The 21,729-nt window shown below is 34.4% G+C and overlaps 1 protein-coding gene across 10 annotated transcripts in view; it reads right to left on the bottom strand.

The window, feature by feature from the left end:
- The window catches only part of LOC145690687 (uncharacterized), a 39,501-nt gene that overhangs the window by 4,904 nt on the left and 12,868 nt on the right, over window positions 1-21,729 (bottom strand). For 8 of the 10 annotated variants that reach the window (XM_081765839.1, XM_081765832.1, XM_081765840.1 and 5 more), the window contains exon 2: window positions 9,749-9,959. In XM_081765839.1, the coding sequence (XP_081621965.1) occupies window positions 9,749-9,920 (172 nt within the window). In that variant the 5' untranslated portion in view covers window positions 9,921-9,959. Of the gene's footprint in view, window positions 1-9,748; window positions 9,960-18,149; window positions 18,385-21,729 lie in introns of all 10 variants that reach the window. The other 2 variants (XM_081765834.1, XM_081765837.1) reach the window with 1 other exon arrangement.

Below are 21,729 nucleotides of genomic sequence, written 5' to 3'. Positions count from 1 at the left end.
CATCATTAAAGCCATTAATTCTCTCAACTGAAATGGAATTTATTGTTAATACCAGTTGCTCTTCGTCTGTGAATAAATCAAGCTGTATGGGTGATTTACAGGTTGAGATATACTTATGAATTACGGAAAATTACGTTCTAAAATTTACATAATTTAATCTTTTTGAGGTATGAATTAAGGAAGTAATTAGATTTTATTAGCAATCTTATATTAATTTTAACGAAAAAAATTCTGCTATACATGAATACACCTTCAGCGACAAAAGCAAGCTAATATAGTATCGGTAAAATCGTCTGTTTCCTTTATTACTTATACAATATCCTTTTGCATTCATTAACATATCGCTGACTTTGTAAAACCACGTGTTCTTATCGCTTCATGATTCTGTCCCTTGTTGTAGGTGCCAGTGTATTTACTTGCGTTTATTTTTCATAATTTTCTTTACCATATCGTCAGGATAGGAAAGCGGAAAAGGGTAATTTAACAGATTGGATAGGATGCTTGTTCAAAGTACAATACCTCTTTCTTTCGTAAATACCAATCCATTTGAAATCACACAATTTAAGATTAAAAGGTCGCTGGCAACATTTATTATTTTTAAATTTTTGTACACAAAGTCATACTATATTTAGAGAACTGGAAAATAGCATTCATTCGTTTTTTAGATATTCAGTTCTTTTTTGAACGGTCAGTTTGTATTGGTGTGTACGTCTGTTTTGCATTTTACAAAAGTCTGTGGTAAACGCCGTGGCTCCATTAGTTTTGAAAATATTTATTTGAAACAAAAGCCATTCGAATGGGAATCAAATGTACATTTTATGTCCAGTGCATATTTAAGCGTACTACACTACAAATACCTCAAAAAGCTTGTTGAAAGTTAAGCTTAAACATGCGAATTATCACTTTTAAATTTATAAATTTTACAGTTAAAAAAAACAAAACCAACCACCTCCACCTCCTCCTCCTCCTCCTCCTCCTCCTCCTACTACTACTACTACTACTACTAATAATAATAATAATAACAATAATAATAATAATAATAATCCTTTCTTTGTTATGGGCCTCCAAACATGATTTTTCAAAAATTGGCTATGTTCAACTACGAAATAACTCGGAAGGGACACACTGGAAAAACCTCAAATCTTTAAAAAAAAAAAAAAAAAAGTTATTTGCATAGTAGCAATGATTTTTTTCCCTCGGGTTGTGGACCGAGGAGGCGGCCTCTAGATATATGAGTTACCTGCGAATATATTAAATAAACACTCGAGGACATGAGGTACGCCTTCAGCTTGGGTTTTGGAATGAGGCTAACAACCTCATCTTGTATTAAAAAAAAAAAAAAAAAAAATCCTCCTTGAGAATTATTCACAGAAACCTCGGACCAGAACTGATAACTTGGCACGACCTCAGCAAAACAAAACGAACATGAGATTTGAAATACGGAATATATATAGTCTTCATAGGAGACGCGCATTGAAATCCGTGACAAGTGAGTTAGAGAAATATATGATGCACCTGGTAGTGTTCAAGAAGTTAAGTGGGAAGGAAAGGTTCGGTGGAAACAAGAAATTTTACTTTTTTTTATCATTATTATTATTTTATGGGGAAGGAAATAAAAATCTGCAACTAGGAACAGGGTTTATCGTCGCAAACGAAAAATATAATCAATTAAACGCGCTGAATTTGTTAATGATAAACTCTTTGTTATTACTCTTCAGGGTCGGTGATGCAATACTATTGCCTTAAATGTACATGCTCCAACAGAAATAAGGAAGATGATATAACGGACAGTTTTAATGAAGGAATAGAACGGAGATTTGACCAACTTCCGCGATATCATATGAAAATTCTATTAGGGGATTTCAATACGAAGATAGAGCGAAAGAAAATTTTCAAACTAAACAAGAAGATCGAAAGTCCGCATAAGGAAAGTAAAAATAAGGCATTAGACTCGTGAACTTTACAACGTCTAAAAATCTTATAGTGAAGAATACAAAATGTTCACATTGACATTCATAAATATACTTGGATCTCACCAGACGGAAAACTACATAATCAAACTGATACCATTTTAGTAGATAGAAGAAGACAGCCTAGCACAACTGATGTTCGGTCGTTTAGAGGAGCTGACTGTCACACTGACCACTCACCTGGTAGCAGCGAAAGAAAAATTAGAGCACGTAGAAGTGCGTAGGAACAAACCATGGTTCGACCAGGAATGCATTAAACTAGCAGAGAAGAGAAAACAGGCAAAACTGCGTTGATTACAAAATCCGAACGATTGAACTGCACAAAATTTCGTTGATATCAAGCGGGAAACTTCCAAAACTTTTAGAACGAAGAAACGTAATTTTTTGAAAGTTGAAATTGTTGAACTTGAAGATAATACTAAAAACAAAAATATTCGGGATATGTATAAAAGCATCAACAAATTTAAGCAAGGCTATCAACCTCGTGCTTAAATATTAAAGAAAGCGGACAGCAAAATTCTCACGAATATAGATAGTATTTTGAATAGAGGGAAGATTTTTTTTTTTTTTTTTTTTTTTTTGACAGTTTACTCAACACGCAGCCAGAAAATAATGTACGTAAAGAAAGCGAAATGCCACACAAACTCATTCTCTTCATCTGGTACAAGGAGGAACTGCCACAAGAATGTGTTGGGAATTTAACAGCTCGGGATAAAAGTGTTTACGAATAATAAGATGCTAGTTAAAAAACTACTGAGGCTCCGTTAGATCAATGGTTGTTTTTTAATAATTAAAGGGTCTTGACGCAGAAGTTATATAGACGGTTGAGTTTTTAGTAAGTTTATGATAGGAAAAGGAGGACTGGGATTAGCACTGATAAAATATTATATTATTGTGGAATTAATATGTATACATACTACAGTTAATAAAAGATAGTGTGGAAGTAAAGTCTCATAAAGGTTGGAAGCAGTTACTTGTACAGGAGTAGTAATTGGTGTAGCATAATCATAGGGACGACTTTTGAAAACAGTTAATAATAACATTTATAATTACCGAACTTTCTAAAACAATCCTGTAGTAATTTAACAGAATAAAAAAAAAAAAAAAAAAAAAAAATGTTCCAATTCACAAGAAAGGCGATAAAACTGACTGTAATAATTATCAAAACATCTCTTTGTTGTCAATACTTGTAAAATTCTCTCAAACATACTGTTAGCAAGATTGACCTCATGCACATATGAAATTATTGGAAATTATCAACGCGGATTCAGACGAAATGGATCAACTATTGACCAGATATTTACCATTCGTCAAATACTCAAAGAGAAACGGAAATATAATGCCCCGACACATCAATTATTTATTGATTTCAGAAAGGTCTACGACTCTGTTCGGATTGAAACATTGTATAACATTCTTACTGAATTTGGAATATCGAAAAAGCTAGTTAATTAAGATGTGTTTAAATGAATGCCAAAGTAATGTCCGAGTAGAAAAACACTTGTCCATGAGCTTTCACATCAATCGAGAATGTCCTGAAACAAGATGCATTATCTCCATTATTATTCAACTTTGTTCTAGAATACGGTGTAAGGAAAATAAAAACTAGTAACCAGAGAATAGAGCTGAATGGCATTCACCAGGTTATTGCACACGTTGTTATGTAGATCTGATAGGGAATGATACGAGGACAATAGAAATAAATGGAGAAGTTTTACAGAGTGTCTACTAAAATTCCAAAATCAAATTTAATGTCTTTTTCGTGATTTTTTAATTTTTTTTTTTTTTTTTTTTTTTTTTTTTTTTTTTTTTTTTATCAAATCATAAAATTTCGTAACATTCCAAAACTAATAACAACACCTATATTCTTCAGCACTGATCTTTATCTTATCTCTACTTTCAAAGGCTGTTCCTTAGAGTGATAAAAGGTTGGTATCTTCTCACAGTTGTATCAACTGGTTAGATGTGTGGGTCGTTTCGGCGATGCGATGCGATTTGCACCGCCACTGCTCAATGATGCCAGCTGAAGGACACTCTCAAGAGCGAATTTGAATGTGAATTAGGCCAAATTCTCATGCATGCGATACAAGAGTGCTTTGCTTGCGATTTGGTAGCGTTTAAAGCCGAAAATAGATATTTTTGGTGGGGGATTTTGACGTTTTATACAATAAAATTTCCCAGTCTCTACTTATATTCGTACAGACTTTAAAAAAAAAAAAAAAAAATCGTGACTTCATGACTTTCGTGACTTTTGTGACCGATAGACACCCTGTTTTATTAAACGCTTATAGGGACATGGAAGTAAATGAAGAAAAAACTTAATAATACGGAAGTTCGCCGTGACCGTAATACTGCAGATTATGGATACGGTAACATACCAAATAATACTTTCGACAAAGTGGATACTTTAAAATATATAGGATCAACATTAACAGATCAAAACCATATCCACGAAGAAATTTTATGTCGACGGAATTTATGTGATTATTCAGTTCAAAATATGTCTTCGCGAATCCTATCGAAGAATTTAAGCTTAAAATATATAAAACGGTAATTATTCCTGTTGTACTGTATGGCTATGAAACAATGTCGCTTACTTTAAGGGAGGAATGCAGACCGAAAGTATTTCAAAATATAATCCTATAGCGAATATTCGGACCCAAGCCGGACGGGAATAGGGAATGGCAAAAACTTCATAACGAGGAACTGCATAATTTATACGATTTAACTAACATTCTTATTATGGTCATTAAGTCTAGGAGGATCAGGTTGGAAGCTCATGTAGCCAAAATGGAAGAAAATAGAAAAGCTTTTAAAATGATAACTGAAAACTCATTCGGGAAAAGACCATTAGGAAGACCTAGGCCCAGATGGAAGGACAACATTAAGATGGATATCGGAGAAATGGGAATACAACGTAGAAAGCGGATCCAGTTGACTAAGGACAGAAGTCAATAAAGAGCTTTTATGAATTCGGCATTGAACCTAGAGGTTCCGTAGCCATACAGTGAGTGTGTCAGCTATGGACGAAATGACAAGAAGTTTTGCGCTCAGCAAATATTTAAAAAAAGTATTGTAAATCGAAATAACACATTAGTAACACTATGCTAGTATACTTATTTCTCTAGATATTAACGCTTTGACCTGTAGTCGTTGTGAACTCGCATCACACGTTGTTATGTTTAGAGACTTGGAAACAAGTCTGGGTCTATGTCAATGAAACAAATGAATAAAAGATTGTCGTTTTCCTGACTTGTTTCTTCATTCTTTTCAATCCACCAGTCCTTGTCGTACACGTAACCTACGGTATCTTGTATTCTCAACGACGACATACTTTCTTCTGGAATTGCTATAGTGCTGCAACCAATAAACTCTTTTGAATGTGGCTGTACATAACATCTAACTTTCGTCTGAATTAAAAGTACAAATCTATGAAATGACCTTATCTGTGTCATTTCTTTGCAAGTATCTCTGTAATGTCATCCTGTTTGATTGCACTTCTGATAGTACATAAATAAAATGAAAGGAGGGTTGCAGTCAACGGACGATGCCTTAACTTCAATACAAAAGCAGCCGGTTGGGGATCGTTTGACCATACCGTCTTTAAACAAGGGTAGTTGGTGTATTTTGCTTTAAACAGTATGCTAAGTAGTACCTCATTTTGATAAAGTGGTCTTGATTACTTTATGCATTGTACAGAAGGTTGTTGGCTTTATGTCCGACCATCTTTGAAGGATATTCACCTTAAGAGATATCGCGCCGCCATCACGATCATGTTCTATTGGACCCCCAGCATTGTGGACTATCACACGACATTGCAGATTCCATTGCAGCAATCTCCAGCGCAGGACGGGCAAGGGAATTCTGTCCCACTCCTCCCTACACGTTTTCCATAGACCACGGAGGGTGTGCGGACGATGATGTTGAAGACATCGTTTCAACAGTCCAGATGCACCTGGTCTTTCTACAAGAATGTCTTCAAACGAAAAGACACAATTCCTAATTCCTCTGCCATTTCCTGATAAAAACGTAGTGATGTTCTGGCGGTATGACTCGAGGCCTTGCCCATATGGATCATCACCTGGTACGCGTCCATTTTATACAATTGTGGGATGTCTCTCCAATAGATGGGTATCAGAATGGATTTTTCATTAATTCATTAATGGATTTTTTATTTATTAAAATTTTTAATCTCAAAAGTGGCAATTTCTCTTCTGGATTTTTGGAATTATCTTACATTCACCTTCACGTTTTTATCCACCTTGCACATCGGCAACTCACCCTCATATCCGAATCCCTTAACAACCCCAAAAAAAAAAAAAAAAAAAAAAAAAAAAAAAAAAAAAAAAAAAAAAAAAAAAAAAAAAAAAAAAAAACACGAGGGAAACTTTCCCTGACCTGACGAAAAAAGTTGCTGGGCCCCTTGCTGTCAATGTCATGGTATATAATCCCCCGAATATGACGACCAGCAGTGAGATAGACATTGAAGGGTAAGGGGAAAAAACAAGGAATGTCCATGCATGTGCTTTACCGGGTGCTTTGTCCTATCTGTTGGTGACTCTTGGTACTATTTGATTGTATATGCCATGCACGCGTAGATGTAGAAATATCCATGTAAAAAGGGACGAAAGATTTAATAACCCTATTCTTTGTACGTGATTTCCAATATTAAAATGCCGTTTTCTCAAAAATGTAATTTTGTGACATTCCTTCTTTTTTCCCCTTACCCTTCATATGATTTATCCATTGTGACACACTTTCTTTCATTTGGAACCCGCTAGGTACTTTTCATACAGTTTCTTGCTGTTCGTCTTAAGTTCGGCAATGTGACGCAGTAGCAGATGGTGTACACGGGCCTTCCGCACACACTTCAACCTATGGCGCTTGCGAATTGTCTTGTTCACAATTCACAATTGACGGTTCGAGGTAGAATCTGTGGCCCATATCACGTTGCGTCGGGAGATTTTCTTGGAATGCCAATCGACAGACCCCCTTTAGCACTATGGGTGTCGCTTTGTTTGCAGCCCTTCTCCTGATTGTTTTCGTGGGTGAATGTTTCACAGGGGGAGCCTGTTGCGTGTAACGGGACACAATAGTTTTCGCAGCAGTCACCCTCAGTGTTAACCCATTCTCCCAACACTGTTTCACAATACGTACGTACGAAAACTTACCGTAGAAAAATACATTACGTAACACTCCCAATACCGGTTGATTTTCAGTGCCATTTGATAACACTCACTACCAACACTGACGCACCTACAAGGTCAGACAAAACACTGCTCCCACCAGCAAACCCATACATAGTTCCAACATGATACGCCAGGTGACAGCATCGAATTGAAAATGGTCGGATATACAGCGAACAACATTCAGTATAAGCTCAAATCTACATCAGACACAACAGCATCTATTTTCTATATAATTCTTTCCTTCACAAACATGATTATCAATTAGTTTGTTCCAGTACAATATTATTATAATCAAACAACGTACACAACTGAACTGAGCTGTATGTTTATTTAATACCTAATATATACATATGGTGTATATATATTAGCTACTAAATACCTAATATCAAAGAACAACAAAACTCTGAGTTATCAAACGTTTTTAGAATAAAGTATATTACGAAGCCTACATCTAAAAGAAAAAGTAACGGTGACGCTTATTTTATTCATTAAAATTTTTAATCTCAAAAGTGGCAATTTCTCTTCAAAAATAACAGAGCTATAGTGGAGATTTCAAGATTGGAATGCAGACCATTAACGAGATCAGGTATGCAGATGATACGGTTATAATAGCTAAAACCGAAGGACGACTACAGGAGATGATTGACAAAATAGTTTACCCTGGAAAACCATATGGAATGGAAATCAACATCGAAAAATCGAAAGTTACGAAGGTATCCCGTAGAAACACGCCCTCACGGATCAGAGTAGAAAAAAGAGAAACTTGAGGAGGTCGATATTTCAAGTATCTGGGAAGTATTTTGTTGAGAGATGTTTACTGCACCAAAGAGAACAGGTCAAGAATTTCCATAGCTAAAGAAACATTCAACAAGAAAAGATAACTCTTAACTAGCAGGCTTAATATTGGACTTAAGAAAAAGTTGGTGAAGTGCTACATATGGAGCATTGGACTGTATGGTTCAGAGACTTGGACATTACGGAAGTTAGAGAAGAAATATTTAGAGAGCTTTAAAATGTGGTGTTGGAGGAAAATGATGAAGATAAAATGGATAGAGAGAGCAACAAATGATGATGTTTAAAAACGGACAGGAGAGAAGAGGGCACTTTTAGTTACCATCCTTCGTAGGAAGGCCAATTGGATTGGACACATTTTGTGAAGGAACTGTCTTCTTCATACTGCCATAGAAGGAAAGATGGAAGGGAAGCGAGGAACAAGAAGAAGAACACAGCTGATCGATGATTTGAAAAATATAAGAAAATACTAGGAGTTAAAAGAGGAAGCTGAAGACCAAGAACCGTGGAAGAAACATTTCCAAGCCCAAATCTAAAATTGAGAAAAAAAATCCTCATTAGTCCCAGGATCTGCCAAGGGCAGAACACTTAATAATAATAATAATAATAATAATAATAATAATAATAATAATAATAATAATAATAATAATAATAATAATAATAATAATAATAATAATAGTGTCTACGCGCCAATACAAAATGGCCGCTTCAAACCAAAACTGAACATCTAGAAAACGAATGAATGCTTGTTTTCAACTCTCTAAATAAAGAACAATTTTATGTACAAAAATTAATAAAATAAAATAAAATAAAATAAATTCTATAAGCAACCATCATTGGTTGACTTGATATGGATTTACCCCTATTATAATTGTAGATATTAGCTACTACAGACTTAGTGTCGGAAATCATGGACAATCGGTAACCTCAAGTCAAAGTTCCCTCTTTTTATACATTAAAATGAAAGTACAACGTTTAAATTTTTCCACTAATTAGAATTTTATAGAAAACGAATTATTTACCAGAAAACAAAGAAAGCATTGTCAGACAACACTACAAAACATGCACTATTATTCCTAGTAAATAAAATTAAAAAAAAATTAAAAACATGTTTCCTTAAAAAATATGTACTAAAAAGTTTTTTTAAAAAAATCTATTTATGCATGACTAAAAACAAAAACTTCAGGAGTGCAATTTATGAATTCTTCAATTCTCACGTAAATCACGTATTTGTATATGAGAGCAATCCCAATATTTTCGTTTCAGTCGCGCTTAAATAGAAATTTGTTTTAAAAATATTTTTTTTTAAATAAAAGATTTATTCTTTTATTTTTGATACGGTTTGTTTTGTTTATTATTTTTTTAACATTAATGCACAAAATAGTTTTATTAGAGAAACTATTAAAAACGCTCAAATCAACAAAGCATTTTTTTTTTGTTTTTCGTTTTTCATAGACTTGGAAAACCTTTGTTTTTTTTTTTTTTAATCTATATTTCCTGTGCTTAATAACATATACACAAGACTTCTTACAAAGAAAGGAGCAAAAAATAGCACATAAGCTGATGAAATGAAATGAAATGTTTAAGTTTTACGTCCCACGCTTATGCCGGCTAGGCTAAAGGAGACGGCGACGATGAGAAACGAATAAAAATGGTGGAATGAAGGAATTGGGAAAAAACGGGAGAACCCCGGGAAAACCCACGCACACGGTGCTTGTCCACCACATGTAATCTATGTAATCTGAATAAACATTGCTTTCTTCACCCAAAAGGTACTTTAAAAAATTAGTACTTTACCTGTTCTTCCCAATTCTAAAGTATCTTCATACAGTCGTTCAGTATCTTTTTTAAGCACTATTTCATCCTCATCTTCCTCGTATGAATTTTTTTCAACTTCTGTTTCATCAGGAATTTCACATTTTACATAGACTTCTTCTACTTTGGAACCTTCAGTCGATGTTGGCTCCATTTTCTTTCATTTCGGCGACATCTAAGAAGTAACCATTTTCTGTAACAGAAAGAGTTAAAATAAAATACTTTCTAAGCAATTCCGAACATTAAAAAAGAAAAAAAAAAAAGAAATTCACAACAGATCTATATAAAACATGGGCCACAATTAAAAACTAAGAAAATGTACATCTTAATTACTGGTACTTCAAGCTGCAACCTTCATTCCTGCTTGTGCTATGAACGTCTCCAATAAAATACGCTTATTTCACACAAGTAAATACACATGAACGAAAACTAAAAATATATTTAAAAAAAAAAAAAGAAGATGATGAAGAAGAAGAGAGATCTAAAAAAAATGCGGGACTGGTCTCCTATTTATTCTGCCGATACTCTAACCACTACGCTACCCAGTCCATCCCCTAAACAGCTGTAGACCCTCCACTTTTGAGGTCGGTACTCATCATTTCAGGCTATACACTTTCTTGTTTCGACACCAAGTGTTTATATAAATGAACACCTAAGATGGTTGAGGGGTGCAGCGACAGCGGTAGAATTGCTCGAACAAAAAAGTTTCTGGTAATAATAACCTGTTATTGATGACAGGGTTCTTCGAGATTTACTTCCTCCCTAATTTTTGTTTGTTTCTTTGCAGTGAAGCGGTCATATTTTAAAACCTTGTTTACAATCTCAAAGGACTACCTCTGCTTTAAAAATAGAGGGCGGTAATGTAAAGGATGCTTTGACATGAAATGAAATCTTTGAGTTTTACGTCCCACAGTTATGCCGGTTAGGCTAAAAGAGACGGTGATTATGAAAAATGAATGAAATAGTGGAATGAAGAAAGTGGAAGGAAATGGGAGAACCCCGAGAAAACCCAAGCACAAAGTTCACTTGACGGGGGCTGGGATAGAACCCGGGACCCCAAGCACCAGACTGAGCCACCGCGGCCCCTAAAGGATGCTTTCAGTCAATTATAATACAGATATCATTGTTGCTTGCCAAAAGAATAAAATGTTATGACAAGACGTGTCGGATTTACTGATGTTGCGAGTGTAGACTATATTCTTAATACATATTTTCTATTGCCGTTGCTATAAATTCCTCCTCGGAGATTTTAATAATTCTTATATCAGTGGTACTCTTTTTTTATGAGATGGCCAATCAAAGAGAAGCAATTCAAGTTTAGAAAGAAAAGCTTCGTTATTGCGTCGTTTTCTGAAGTACTCGAAATTTAGTGTCTAATGATTTCTTTTAACATTCGGAAAACAAACTGCTGACTAGTCCAGATACAGAGTTTCATCATCCTAACTTGATGGGCTTTTGATTTTTTTTTTTTTTCAAAATTAACTTCCTTCCCCCCTTGCTCCTTTCCTTAGGATATGATAGAGTGGTGATTGGTGGATTGTGTTTCGGATACTGCAGTACGAACGATTGGAGACAGAAGATAGAAACTGGACTTATTGACTAATCAACATGACTTTAGACACAAATACTACGTGATATGTGAAAATAAATAAAATTCTGTTAAAAAAAATAAAAATTAGTACATTTTATGCAATTACTCATCTTATATAAATAGATAGTCCATTCTTCCTTTTGATTGCAACAAATGTGTCTATTACACGCTGGTATCCCTATTATCAGGTCTTTTTTGATGAAAGTCAATGATGATCACTTTTCTAGGGATTGAATTCCTTAAAAATGTCTTAAATTTTATTCAATGTGGAAAACTACCTTTCTCATTCTGCTGACGTCATAGGTACACTTAATATCAACTTCAGAAGCTTTATAGATTCACTAAGTGATTTTCCTAGATTATTCCGAACAATTAATTCTAGCAAACCCACATCCCTGACAGTGAACAAAATTTATCTGCAGCGTAGACTGAAGACAGTTCGTGGCAGAAGTTACTTTTATGTATATATAATCTCTAAATTGAGCGTACTTCACAGTTTATCTAGGAAAATTTAAAGCATACTGTGGAAACATAGCTGGTGCAAACAACATCGCTGCCATGAGATGTCCTATGAATTTAAATCGGCTTTTAGGTTCGGAAAATATAGCATCGCATACTTCTTTTGCTTGTCTGTTCCATTCTGTGCTGTCACTCTTCCTCTTCTTTTGACGCCCTCTCTCTGCCGATTCCATTCTCTTGCTTCTGTTATCATCAATTTGATTTCTTATTGCATTAATATTCCTTTCAAAGTTATCGCATATTCTGATCAGTTTCTCTCTTTTGAACAAAATTTGAACAAGTGACATTATTTTATTGAAAAAAAGATAACTAAAAACTGAAGTGATGACTGATAAGAATTTTTGCAGGCTATCAGCCTCGTGGATTGTGTTGGCATTTTTTATCTCATCCATCGTTACTATCTTACTCATGCACTAGATGATGTCTTTTTCATGATCATTCACACTTCTAGACCTAACATTTCACTAAGATTTACTGCCCGAAGTAATTGTTTCTGAATTATTGAATTCAAACCTGCAGTTCTCTACGGGCTACCAGGAAAAAGAAAGAAAGAAGAAAAAGCAAATCTCTTGTAAATTAGAAAAGAAACTCCTACATTTGTATTTATGGAGATTTGTTCATAACCAAATTGACTTGATGAGCATAACAGTGTATATATTCGGCAATTAAAAAAGTTTATTCACTTACTGCTTCCCCTCCCTCCCCCCTCCCCAAAAGAAAAAAAAGAAGAACCAGACCTAACAGAATCCCCTTATATGTTTGCGCAATTAATTTTGGTGAATTTTCATGAAGATTTAACTTTTAGTTTTTCAATTCTGCAAGCAAGTAAGAAACTAATGTTTTAGCATCATACTTTGATACTGAAATAAAATTACAAAAACGTTCTACTGGTTTGCGCTTTACTGAGTACCGAAAAGCAATAATATCTTATCAATGTAAAGCACAATTGAAATATACTTGAAATATCACTATAATAACTGTTAAACCGTCTGGAATGAATTTTTGGATGTAATTATCATGTACCTCGAATCATGTTGCTCTGATGAAAATGCCTATTATAAAAGGGTAGGGGAGCGGAGGGTCAAAATCTATGCGAAACATTGAGTATTTCACGATCTTATGAAGTTAGGAAGATGAAACTTTTTATATAAACTCTCCATTCAAAATAAGTGGATCCGTGTCCCAGCGTTTTCGAGAATTTCCATTTTAAGAGGGGAAGGGTGGCATTTTCTAGAATTTGAAAGCGATGTTGCTCGCATCTCGGGGAAACGATTAAGCAGTCTGAAATGAAATTTTGAAAATAGTTTGTACCTACATTGAGCTTGGTCTATCATATTACTTTGATCCAAGGGCGCATTCTAGGAGAAGGAAGACAGAGGGAGTTCAAAATTGATGTTAAAAAAAAAAAAAAAATACAGTATGTCAAGAACCAGCCAAGTTACGAAGATGAAATTCGGTATATAAATTCCTCACTAAAAATAAGGGGACACGTCACTCCCCGTTTTTGAAAATTTTGGCTTTAAGGGAAGAAAGGGCACATTTTTTAAAAATTTCTTTCTTCACATTTAAATTGACAATGCCTGTTGAATAGTTTGATTTATTTTTATAAACATAGTTAGTATTTACCCTCAATCTGGGATCTTATCATGTAATTTTCCTTAAAGGGAGAAGGAGGGTTCAAAAAATATGTTTATGAGTTGTACCAAAAGGGTTAATAAAGCAGCTTTCTTTCATCTCTGACTCTTGACTTGCGGTACTGTATTTGCCTGGCATGTTTAGAGGTAAGTTAAAGAAACCTTCAGTCAAGACGGCTGACTCTTGAATCCTGAGTATGACAGGGGATTTTATATTATATGGAATTACCCACCCTTTATTACTCTACAAAATTGTCTACTTCCTCCTTCCTAGAAATCGAAATAAGGAAGTACAAACTTTGTTCCACGAAACATGGATGGGTCTCCACGGATTCCTTTTATACGACAAGGGGATTTCATAGTTTTATTCCAAATACATACAATAGAGCATGAATGTTTAAGTGTTATTTTAAGTAGGAATACAGCTTCAAGTGTACGTAGAAAATTTAATAAAACCCAATTTTCCCCAATAAAACACAATTTAGCTAATAAAACTCACTGGGCTGGACTTTTAAAAATACCCTGGGATTTTCACAACCCTGGTATAAACAGACAATAAAATGTCTTTCTCTATGTGTCAGTTACAGGGTTGTTACAAAATTACTTTTATCATTTTCCCTGACCCGCGACATTTAATAAGATAATGGTGTACTGATGATGAATGCCTGTAAAGGCTAAATAAATACTTGGGCCAATGATTCTCAACCTGTGTGATATAAAAGATCAGCAACTTTCCGTTTACAACACTATACAGTAGACACAAAGCCATACAAAAGGCTAATAATAGTAGACAAGCACACCAGTGTAAGCTAACCAAAGAATTTGCTATTTGAGCTAGTGAAGAAACTTTATAAGACATCTTCAAATAATATTACACATTAACGTTAAATTTCTTTTTAAAAAAAGTCATTTTTCTCCCCAATGAGCAGCTGTAAGTTAAGAGTTCTTAAAAAAAATGTCAACAAATTGCTTTTATTAATTTCGAAGAAAATAAGACGCGCTCCTAAAAATTTAGTAAACAAACAAAAAACAATACTTTAATGGAATTTCTCAATATTTCTTCCAATTCAATAAAATGAGAAAATAAAACAGTGGCAAACTTTTCAAAATAATATGTAAATATATATGCAACTGTTAGAATGCAAATTTTGATTTTTTTTTCCCTCAAACGCAAAAATATTATAAAAAAGTTTAACGTAATAAAAGTTATGAGGAGCGAACATCACAGCTGCCCATGCCAATTTCCTAACCTCTATTTTCTTTTCAGTTACCGATTTTTTTTTTCTTTTTTTTCTTTTCAGTTATTGCAATAGATCCTAACTGTTATCACAATAAAACAAATTTATTACGTTATCCATATTATACAACATATTAAAAGGTAACAAGAATTTTAGGAATGATCCCAAAAAAAAATGCATCAAAGATTGGGATCTTGGCCGATATTTAGTTTTTGGATCAGGAGCTACAAATTTTTTAAATGGCCCCTAAATCAAGTTTCCGTATTTTTTACGGAATAAGCATATCATACTGAGTTAGGTGATAGTTTGGGTTGGCTACAAAATATGTAGTTCTCCAGATATAAAGCGTACAAGAAAATTTTTGATTGAATGAAATATATTGGAGTTTTTGGATCAGGGGCCACAAAATATTTGAACGGACCCTAAATCGAGTTTTCTTATTTTTTTTACGGAATAAACACACCATTCTCAGTTAAATGATAGTTCGGGCTTGGCTATACTACATGTAGTTCTCCAGATATAAGACCTACAAGAAAATGTTTGCCTGAAATATATTGGATTTTTAGATTCAAAAAGAACTTAATTGATACTAAGTAAGTAGAATACTACTTAAACGCTTTTAGCAATAATAGCTATGATTATTTGTTTCAGCTACTTAGATTGATTGCTTTAAAATTTTGACATCACTTTTAATTTCTTCTGATTCCAATCATTATTTTTTCTTAAGTCATCTCTCCTTTTTTCTAGTTCTTTTAACTTAGTCGTTTTCCTCCGTTTAAATACTGCCTGAGAGCACTGATTTTCTCTTTCTTTTGTCTTCCAAAGCCGAATTGTATCTTGTTCTCACATCTTTTACAGACGTTAAAAGTTCTGGATCTGAAGGATTCAGACATCTAATTCCACCTATGTAGGCCAAATAATCTAGCAGTTGTCGGTGGGCTACTGAAGAAGCCTCTTGCAAATTTTCTACCAATATTCTTTTGTTAATAGAAATACCAGACTCTACATTTGCATTTCCATGTGAAACAGTCCATGTCATTTTCACAAGATTCCACAAGTGTTTGAATTCACTTTTGCCACTTAGAACTGATTTATAAAACTCATCAAGATTTGTTTTGCTTCCATCTGAATTAAAATACGACGCCAACATACTTTTAGACGGCTGAAGAAAAGACTCAGACTCCTTTCTGAACTAGCTCTGCTTTAACATAATCGAGACGAAACGACTGATGGAGTACTTCCAAGCACTTCGTCATTCTTATCCGGGCAAAATTTTAAGTTTATGCACGAAAATCTCAGGATCAAGGCATGAAATGGCACGTGCAAGACGATATCTAAGAGAACGATTTTCGAGTATTTTTTCAGTAGTTTCTATCAAAAATTGTTGACAATCACTGAAGAAAGGGCACCTGTCAACTTCCTTGACATCTTTAAGCTTCCCAATACTTTTTTTCCCCCTGCTCCGAATCTTATATCTACATTCTTTAGGGCTTTAAGGTTACTTTTAACTTCTAGAGCTTACCCTCAGTTTACTTCATTGGACATTGACATTTAAACTTTATCATGTATTCTTTAAATAATAATAATAATAATAATAATAATAATAATAATAATAATAATAATAATAATAATAATAATAATAATAAAAAGTTTACAGTCTATTACGGAGTGAGAAAGCATTGAGTAGTAGCAAATTACCCTCATTTACTTAACAGTGCTTCTATATTATTTTGTTCTCAAAAGAAATAAATGCCACCATTTATATAACATGAGGTGTAACAAATAAAAATATCTTCATAAATTGCATTCTTAATATTAGAAATAATGTCGTGTACAACTATACATGAAGTAGTAACTATTTTACTTAACAAGTTTACATACTATGGATACAACTCCTAAAACTCAACGAAAATCATTTATTTGTAGTGCTTCTTCGAACAAATAATGACTGAATTATTGGCTTATCTTAACAAATACGTAATACGGACAATAGTTTCATTTCGTGAGAAAAATCCCCAATTTTCCCTGATTTCCAGGTTAAGCACCATTTTCCCTGAGATTTGACCTTCGTTTCATTTTCCCTGTTTTCCAGATTTGTCCTGCAGTTAATTACAAATCACGAACGCTTCACTTAAAAAAGGAAATCACTAAAGATATACATCTATCTTCTCAACACTAACGGCAATCAGATCGTAAAACTCCCTAATTCTTCTTGCGCATCTGGACGAACATGTGACGTATAGTATAATTATCGTATATAACAAAAGCTCTTTAATCGTAAAATCCACTGTAAGAGAGTAAACTGACAACTGAAAATGAGGGGAAAAAAATCATTTCCAACATATCAGTTTCTAAAATGACTTTGTTTCTTTAAGAAAAACAATATCTACTCAGTAAAGCCGCTTTTTACGTCTCTGGCTCCTGAATTTGAGGTATTATCACAGTATTTGCCTGGCGTGTTTTGAGGAAAACTAAAGAAATCTTCAGTCAGAACGGCTGGCTCAGGGATTTCAATCCTGAGTGTAAGAGGGGATTTTATTCCTATTCTGTATTACACAGAATTATCCACTTCTTGGTTACTGTAGAAAATGTGTTCATGGATGGGAATATGTCTCACGTCTATGTATCGGAACCAAGGGAGACGATGAGATAGATGATAATGGCGACCTGATGAAAGTGAGAGGAAACGGGAAAACCCCGAGAAAACTCATCCACACGATTTTGTCAATCAACAAAGCGCACTTGGAGAGACCTGGGCTCGAACTAGGAACCCGCATCAGCGATAAGCCACCCCGGCTCCACAAAGGAATGTCATACTTTCATGTGTACAATAAAATATGAATGTTTAAATGGTATTTTAAGTAAGAATATAGTTTTAAATATACGTACAAAATTTAATAAAATCCGATATACTTCAATAACACTCAATTTTGCCCCATTAAAACTTACTTTTTTTTTACTGAGTTTCTTACGACCCTGATTCTATGCCACAAAGTAATTGAGATCTTCATTTAAATCAGATTGTAAATTGATTCTGAGGTAATTTAATCCAGAGCAACCCACGCATTGTACTCTTATACAAGAGGAGATGTACAAACGAGTGAATTTAGAGCCTTACACAATGTGCTACTTCATAATAGTTACACGTAATACAACGAGAAGTCTAAAGCTGTGGGACACGTAGTGAGCAAAGGAAATACCCAATATGTACACTGTAGTCGGGAAGTCTAGGGAAGAAAATATATGAGTAAACCAAGAAAATGAAAAGATCATACAGATAAAACACAATCGAGAAGGGTGGGAAATGATCCAAACTGGCTTGACTCAGCAAAGGATAGTGTTCAATGGAAGGGGATCGTCTCTGTTGCAATGAATTTTCACGTTCATTAAAAAGTACTCACCCCAGAAGCACTCAAAACTATCTAACTGTGAACTTTTCGGCAGGAAGCTTTTGCTTCTTTCGCACATATCTTTTCAGAAAACTAACGATGTCTGCAGAACTACATTCTGTTGATTTTCTTCTTCCGAATAGGATTGATTGATTGAATTTTAATGGGAAGTCAGCAACGAGGTTATTTGTCCACGTCACGAATTCTTCCGAATAGGAAATCATCCATATAATGTGATATTATGTATCTATAAATAGAAACAGAAATTATTTATAAAATAGTCTGAAATAAGTGTATATAAAACATTCTCTATTGTTTTCTGTTATTTGTTTAATTACTGGATTCATTGAATCTTATGATTAATTTCTAACCACTGAAGTACTATATCACAACGCGCAACCTACCATGTAAAACGATTTAAGCTCGAAGCTATCCTGAAGAAAAACAATTGTTAAATTTGCTTGAGATATAATGAACTTTTGAGGAATTTTTCATCTTCATAGGAATACTCTCAGATTCGCATTGTGAGAATATTAGTTTTCTTACTTCCAGTAATCCTCCATAAAATTTGCTTGAACCTAAATATTCTACTTCATAAGCACTAATAGGTATCTCATGTACCTGATTAATGATAATTACAGAAACACTGCTTGTCAGTCTCACTTGTTTCACCCAGGTTTTATTTCATTACTCCAATAACGTAATTAGTCGAAGAAAAATGTTAACACTATTACATTAAAATGTTAACAAATTTACTAAATTCCTTTAAAATTGTCTTCACTTCAATTCCCAAAAAGCGAAATTTTAGAAATACTTGCTTTTTAATCACGGTATTTTTTAATACTAAAAACGTAAAGAGACTTGAAGAAAAACTACGTAAGCTTCCCTCACTCAATCCACAATATTTCTTCCCACTTTCAAATTTTACAGATTATATTGACGACATTTATGAACTTCCATTCCACCATGGTGTTAAGTATCGATGTAAAGCTTTGCGAAACCACTCTGCTGAAAATCCGCCTTTTGTACTGTAACCTTGTTAATTAAAAACTGATCAACAATTATTGTTTTATCAGGTGTTAACTAAGATATCCTTTTTCAAAAGTTCATTTATTATTATTATTATTACTGCTTTTTAGTTTTCCTATCGTTATAGCCGGGAATATTTCACAAGCTTACCGAAATACTGAGTAAATCAGGGACAAAATTCGTATTGAGAAAAATCGAGCAATATAAAATAAATAAATAAATAAAACTTATCAGAACACATGCTCTTGTGACTAATGTTAATATAGGTATCGAGAAAAGAAATTATGAAACCAGCTTAAAGAAATTTGAGAAGTACCAAAGGAGATGAGTAAAAGAACTCAGATTTGTCAAGACATTTGCAACATGCGATCGCAAAATTAAAAGACGTGAATGATGTCCTTCCTACAGGAGTCTGTCACAGATACAAGGAACGTTTCTGATCATCTACTTACAATGCAAGTTACCAATCGCCGCTCGGCTACGTTCGATTCCGTCTGTATTCACAATTGGATAATGATGATGATGAACATGGACGTGCTTTTAAGTTATTATTAAGACAAGGTCCGCATGAAATGCAAAATACGGTTGTAATTACTTATATAAAACCCACAAGCATTTATTCCACGCAAGCAAAATATAATTTAGTAACTAAGCAACATGAACACAGTATATGAAGTAGAGATAGTTGCTACTGTTTACAGTGAGGGTAGTACATTATCTAACAAGCTTTATTGCCAATCGACATTAAACATATTACCATTAACAGGCCGGAACAGTATTTACATTTGAGCATTAATATTTATGTAACCGCATGCTACCTGAGTAAACTATAGATATATAACTTTTAAACTAACATATTAAAAGCGCTGAAGCTTTGGACCATGCAAGTATCGGAAAAGAAACATCGTCTGGCATACTCATCGATACCATACGGTTAACAGTGTTACCAATCCAACATTTTTTTTTTTTTCCAAATGGCATTACGTCATGTTATTACATGTTTCAAATCTGCATGCTAGATGAAAATATACAACGTTACATTTATTATATAGTAATTTAAGCTGGAATCTTGAAATTAAGAGGACACTTAATTTAGTAACTAAGTGTTCGTAGTGATTTACTTTCAATGGAAGGGTGTACTATCTATGACTTATAGTAGGAAACTGGTAATCAATGCATTAACTGTAAAGAATTAAAGCCTGGATCGGCCACCTTGAGCAGAATCTCCTAATACGCCAATGCGCACAGTGCATTTTGAGGTACCTGAATCTATAAATCCGGTAGGAACCTCTAAATAAATAAATGCAAATCGGGAAAACATTGCGAATAAATCGATTTGTGCCATTTGAAACCCTGATTTATTTTAGATTACGTATGAACCATGAATCTAACGTAATTGGTGTAAAATCAGTCGGCGTACCTTTTTCAGGTGGGGGGGGGGGGGCATTAAGTTTGAGAAAGTAGATCCAGAAATGTGAAAAATACGTACAATTTACAGGATAGAAACGACGAATGAGTTATTTCTCATGAAATTCATGGCTGATTTCAGTTTCTTCCCCAATCTTGCACATATAAGAACTTCGGTGTTACATACTTTACAAAATATAGCTGAGCGAGCAACAGCAAGCGAAGGGGGTTAGGAGCCAAGCTGGGCTCGTTGTTTTCTACCTTTATCACAATTCAGACATAAAACAAGTTACTCTGTTCTGAAGCCATAAAACGAATTAGGGGAAATACTAAATGTCATCCAAATTCATGCTACCAAAAGAGGTACAATGTGGTATTTCCAAGTGTTCGAAGCTGCGTGTTGTTGGTACTATTTTCAGTAAAAATATGCTCATGTCAGATACTGTGGTATAATGAGGAAACTAATTCCCAGCATTCAAAGACTGTAGTTGCATGCGATGGAAGTGACATTCATAATAACGTACGTTGGTAAAGAAAAAAGGTTATTGCGTTATGTGGAGCGACACGGATTATTGAAATGGAGCAGGAAACGCGGCAAATGTAGGACGGCATTAAAAGTAAAGAAATGGAAGAGCAGTTACATTTTCAAATGCGAACATCGTGTTGATGGTATGAAATGTAACTGGCAAACGTCAACAGAGAAGGTACTCAACCTACCGGTAGATGTTTTTTGCAACATCCTCGTTTACGCGCATACCCACCATCGCTGACGCACCTTCTACGAACGCACCTTCTCGGTACAACTCACCCCCGTGCTGCGCTCCTATCCTGACTCCATTAGACAGCACTCATGCTTCTGAGTAGCCACCTAGTAGAGGCTGTTTTGTGTTTTATACACTAGTTTACGGCATATTTCCGCACGCAGTACGACACCTAAGGGTTAAGCTTAGAGTTGCCCCTCCGTTTTTAATAAAAGTTAGAAGAAAATTTACAGGAAAAATGAGGTAAAAAAAATGATGACTTGGAGTACTTATCTGATGTTTAGCTGTGTAAGTTTGGCAGTAAATTTATGTTTAATACGAGAAAAGATATGCAGACGTGGGTACGATTTGCAAGACGCAAAAGCTTACGATGATTCAGCAGCATGGTAGTCGTA

Source organism: Thermobia domestica, chromosome 7 (genome assembly GCF_964235325.1).
Source record: "Thermobia domestica chromosome 7, izTheDome1.hap1.1, whole genome shotgun sequence".
NCBI classification, from domain to species: domain Eukaryota; kingdom Metazoa; phylum Arthropoda; class Insecta; order Zygentoma; family Lepismatidae; genus Thermobia; species Thermobia domestica.
Note: the sequence above shows the minus strand (reverse complement) of the source record. Positions and strands in the feature narration are given on the sequence as shown.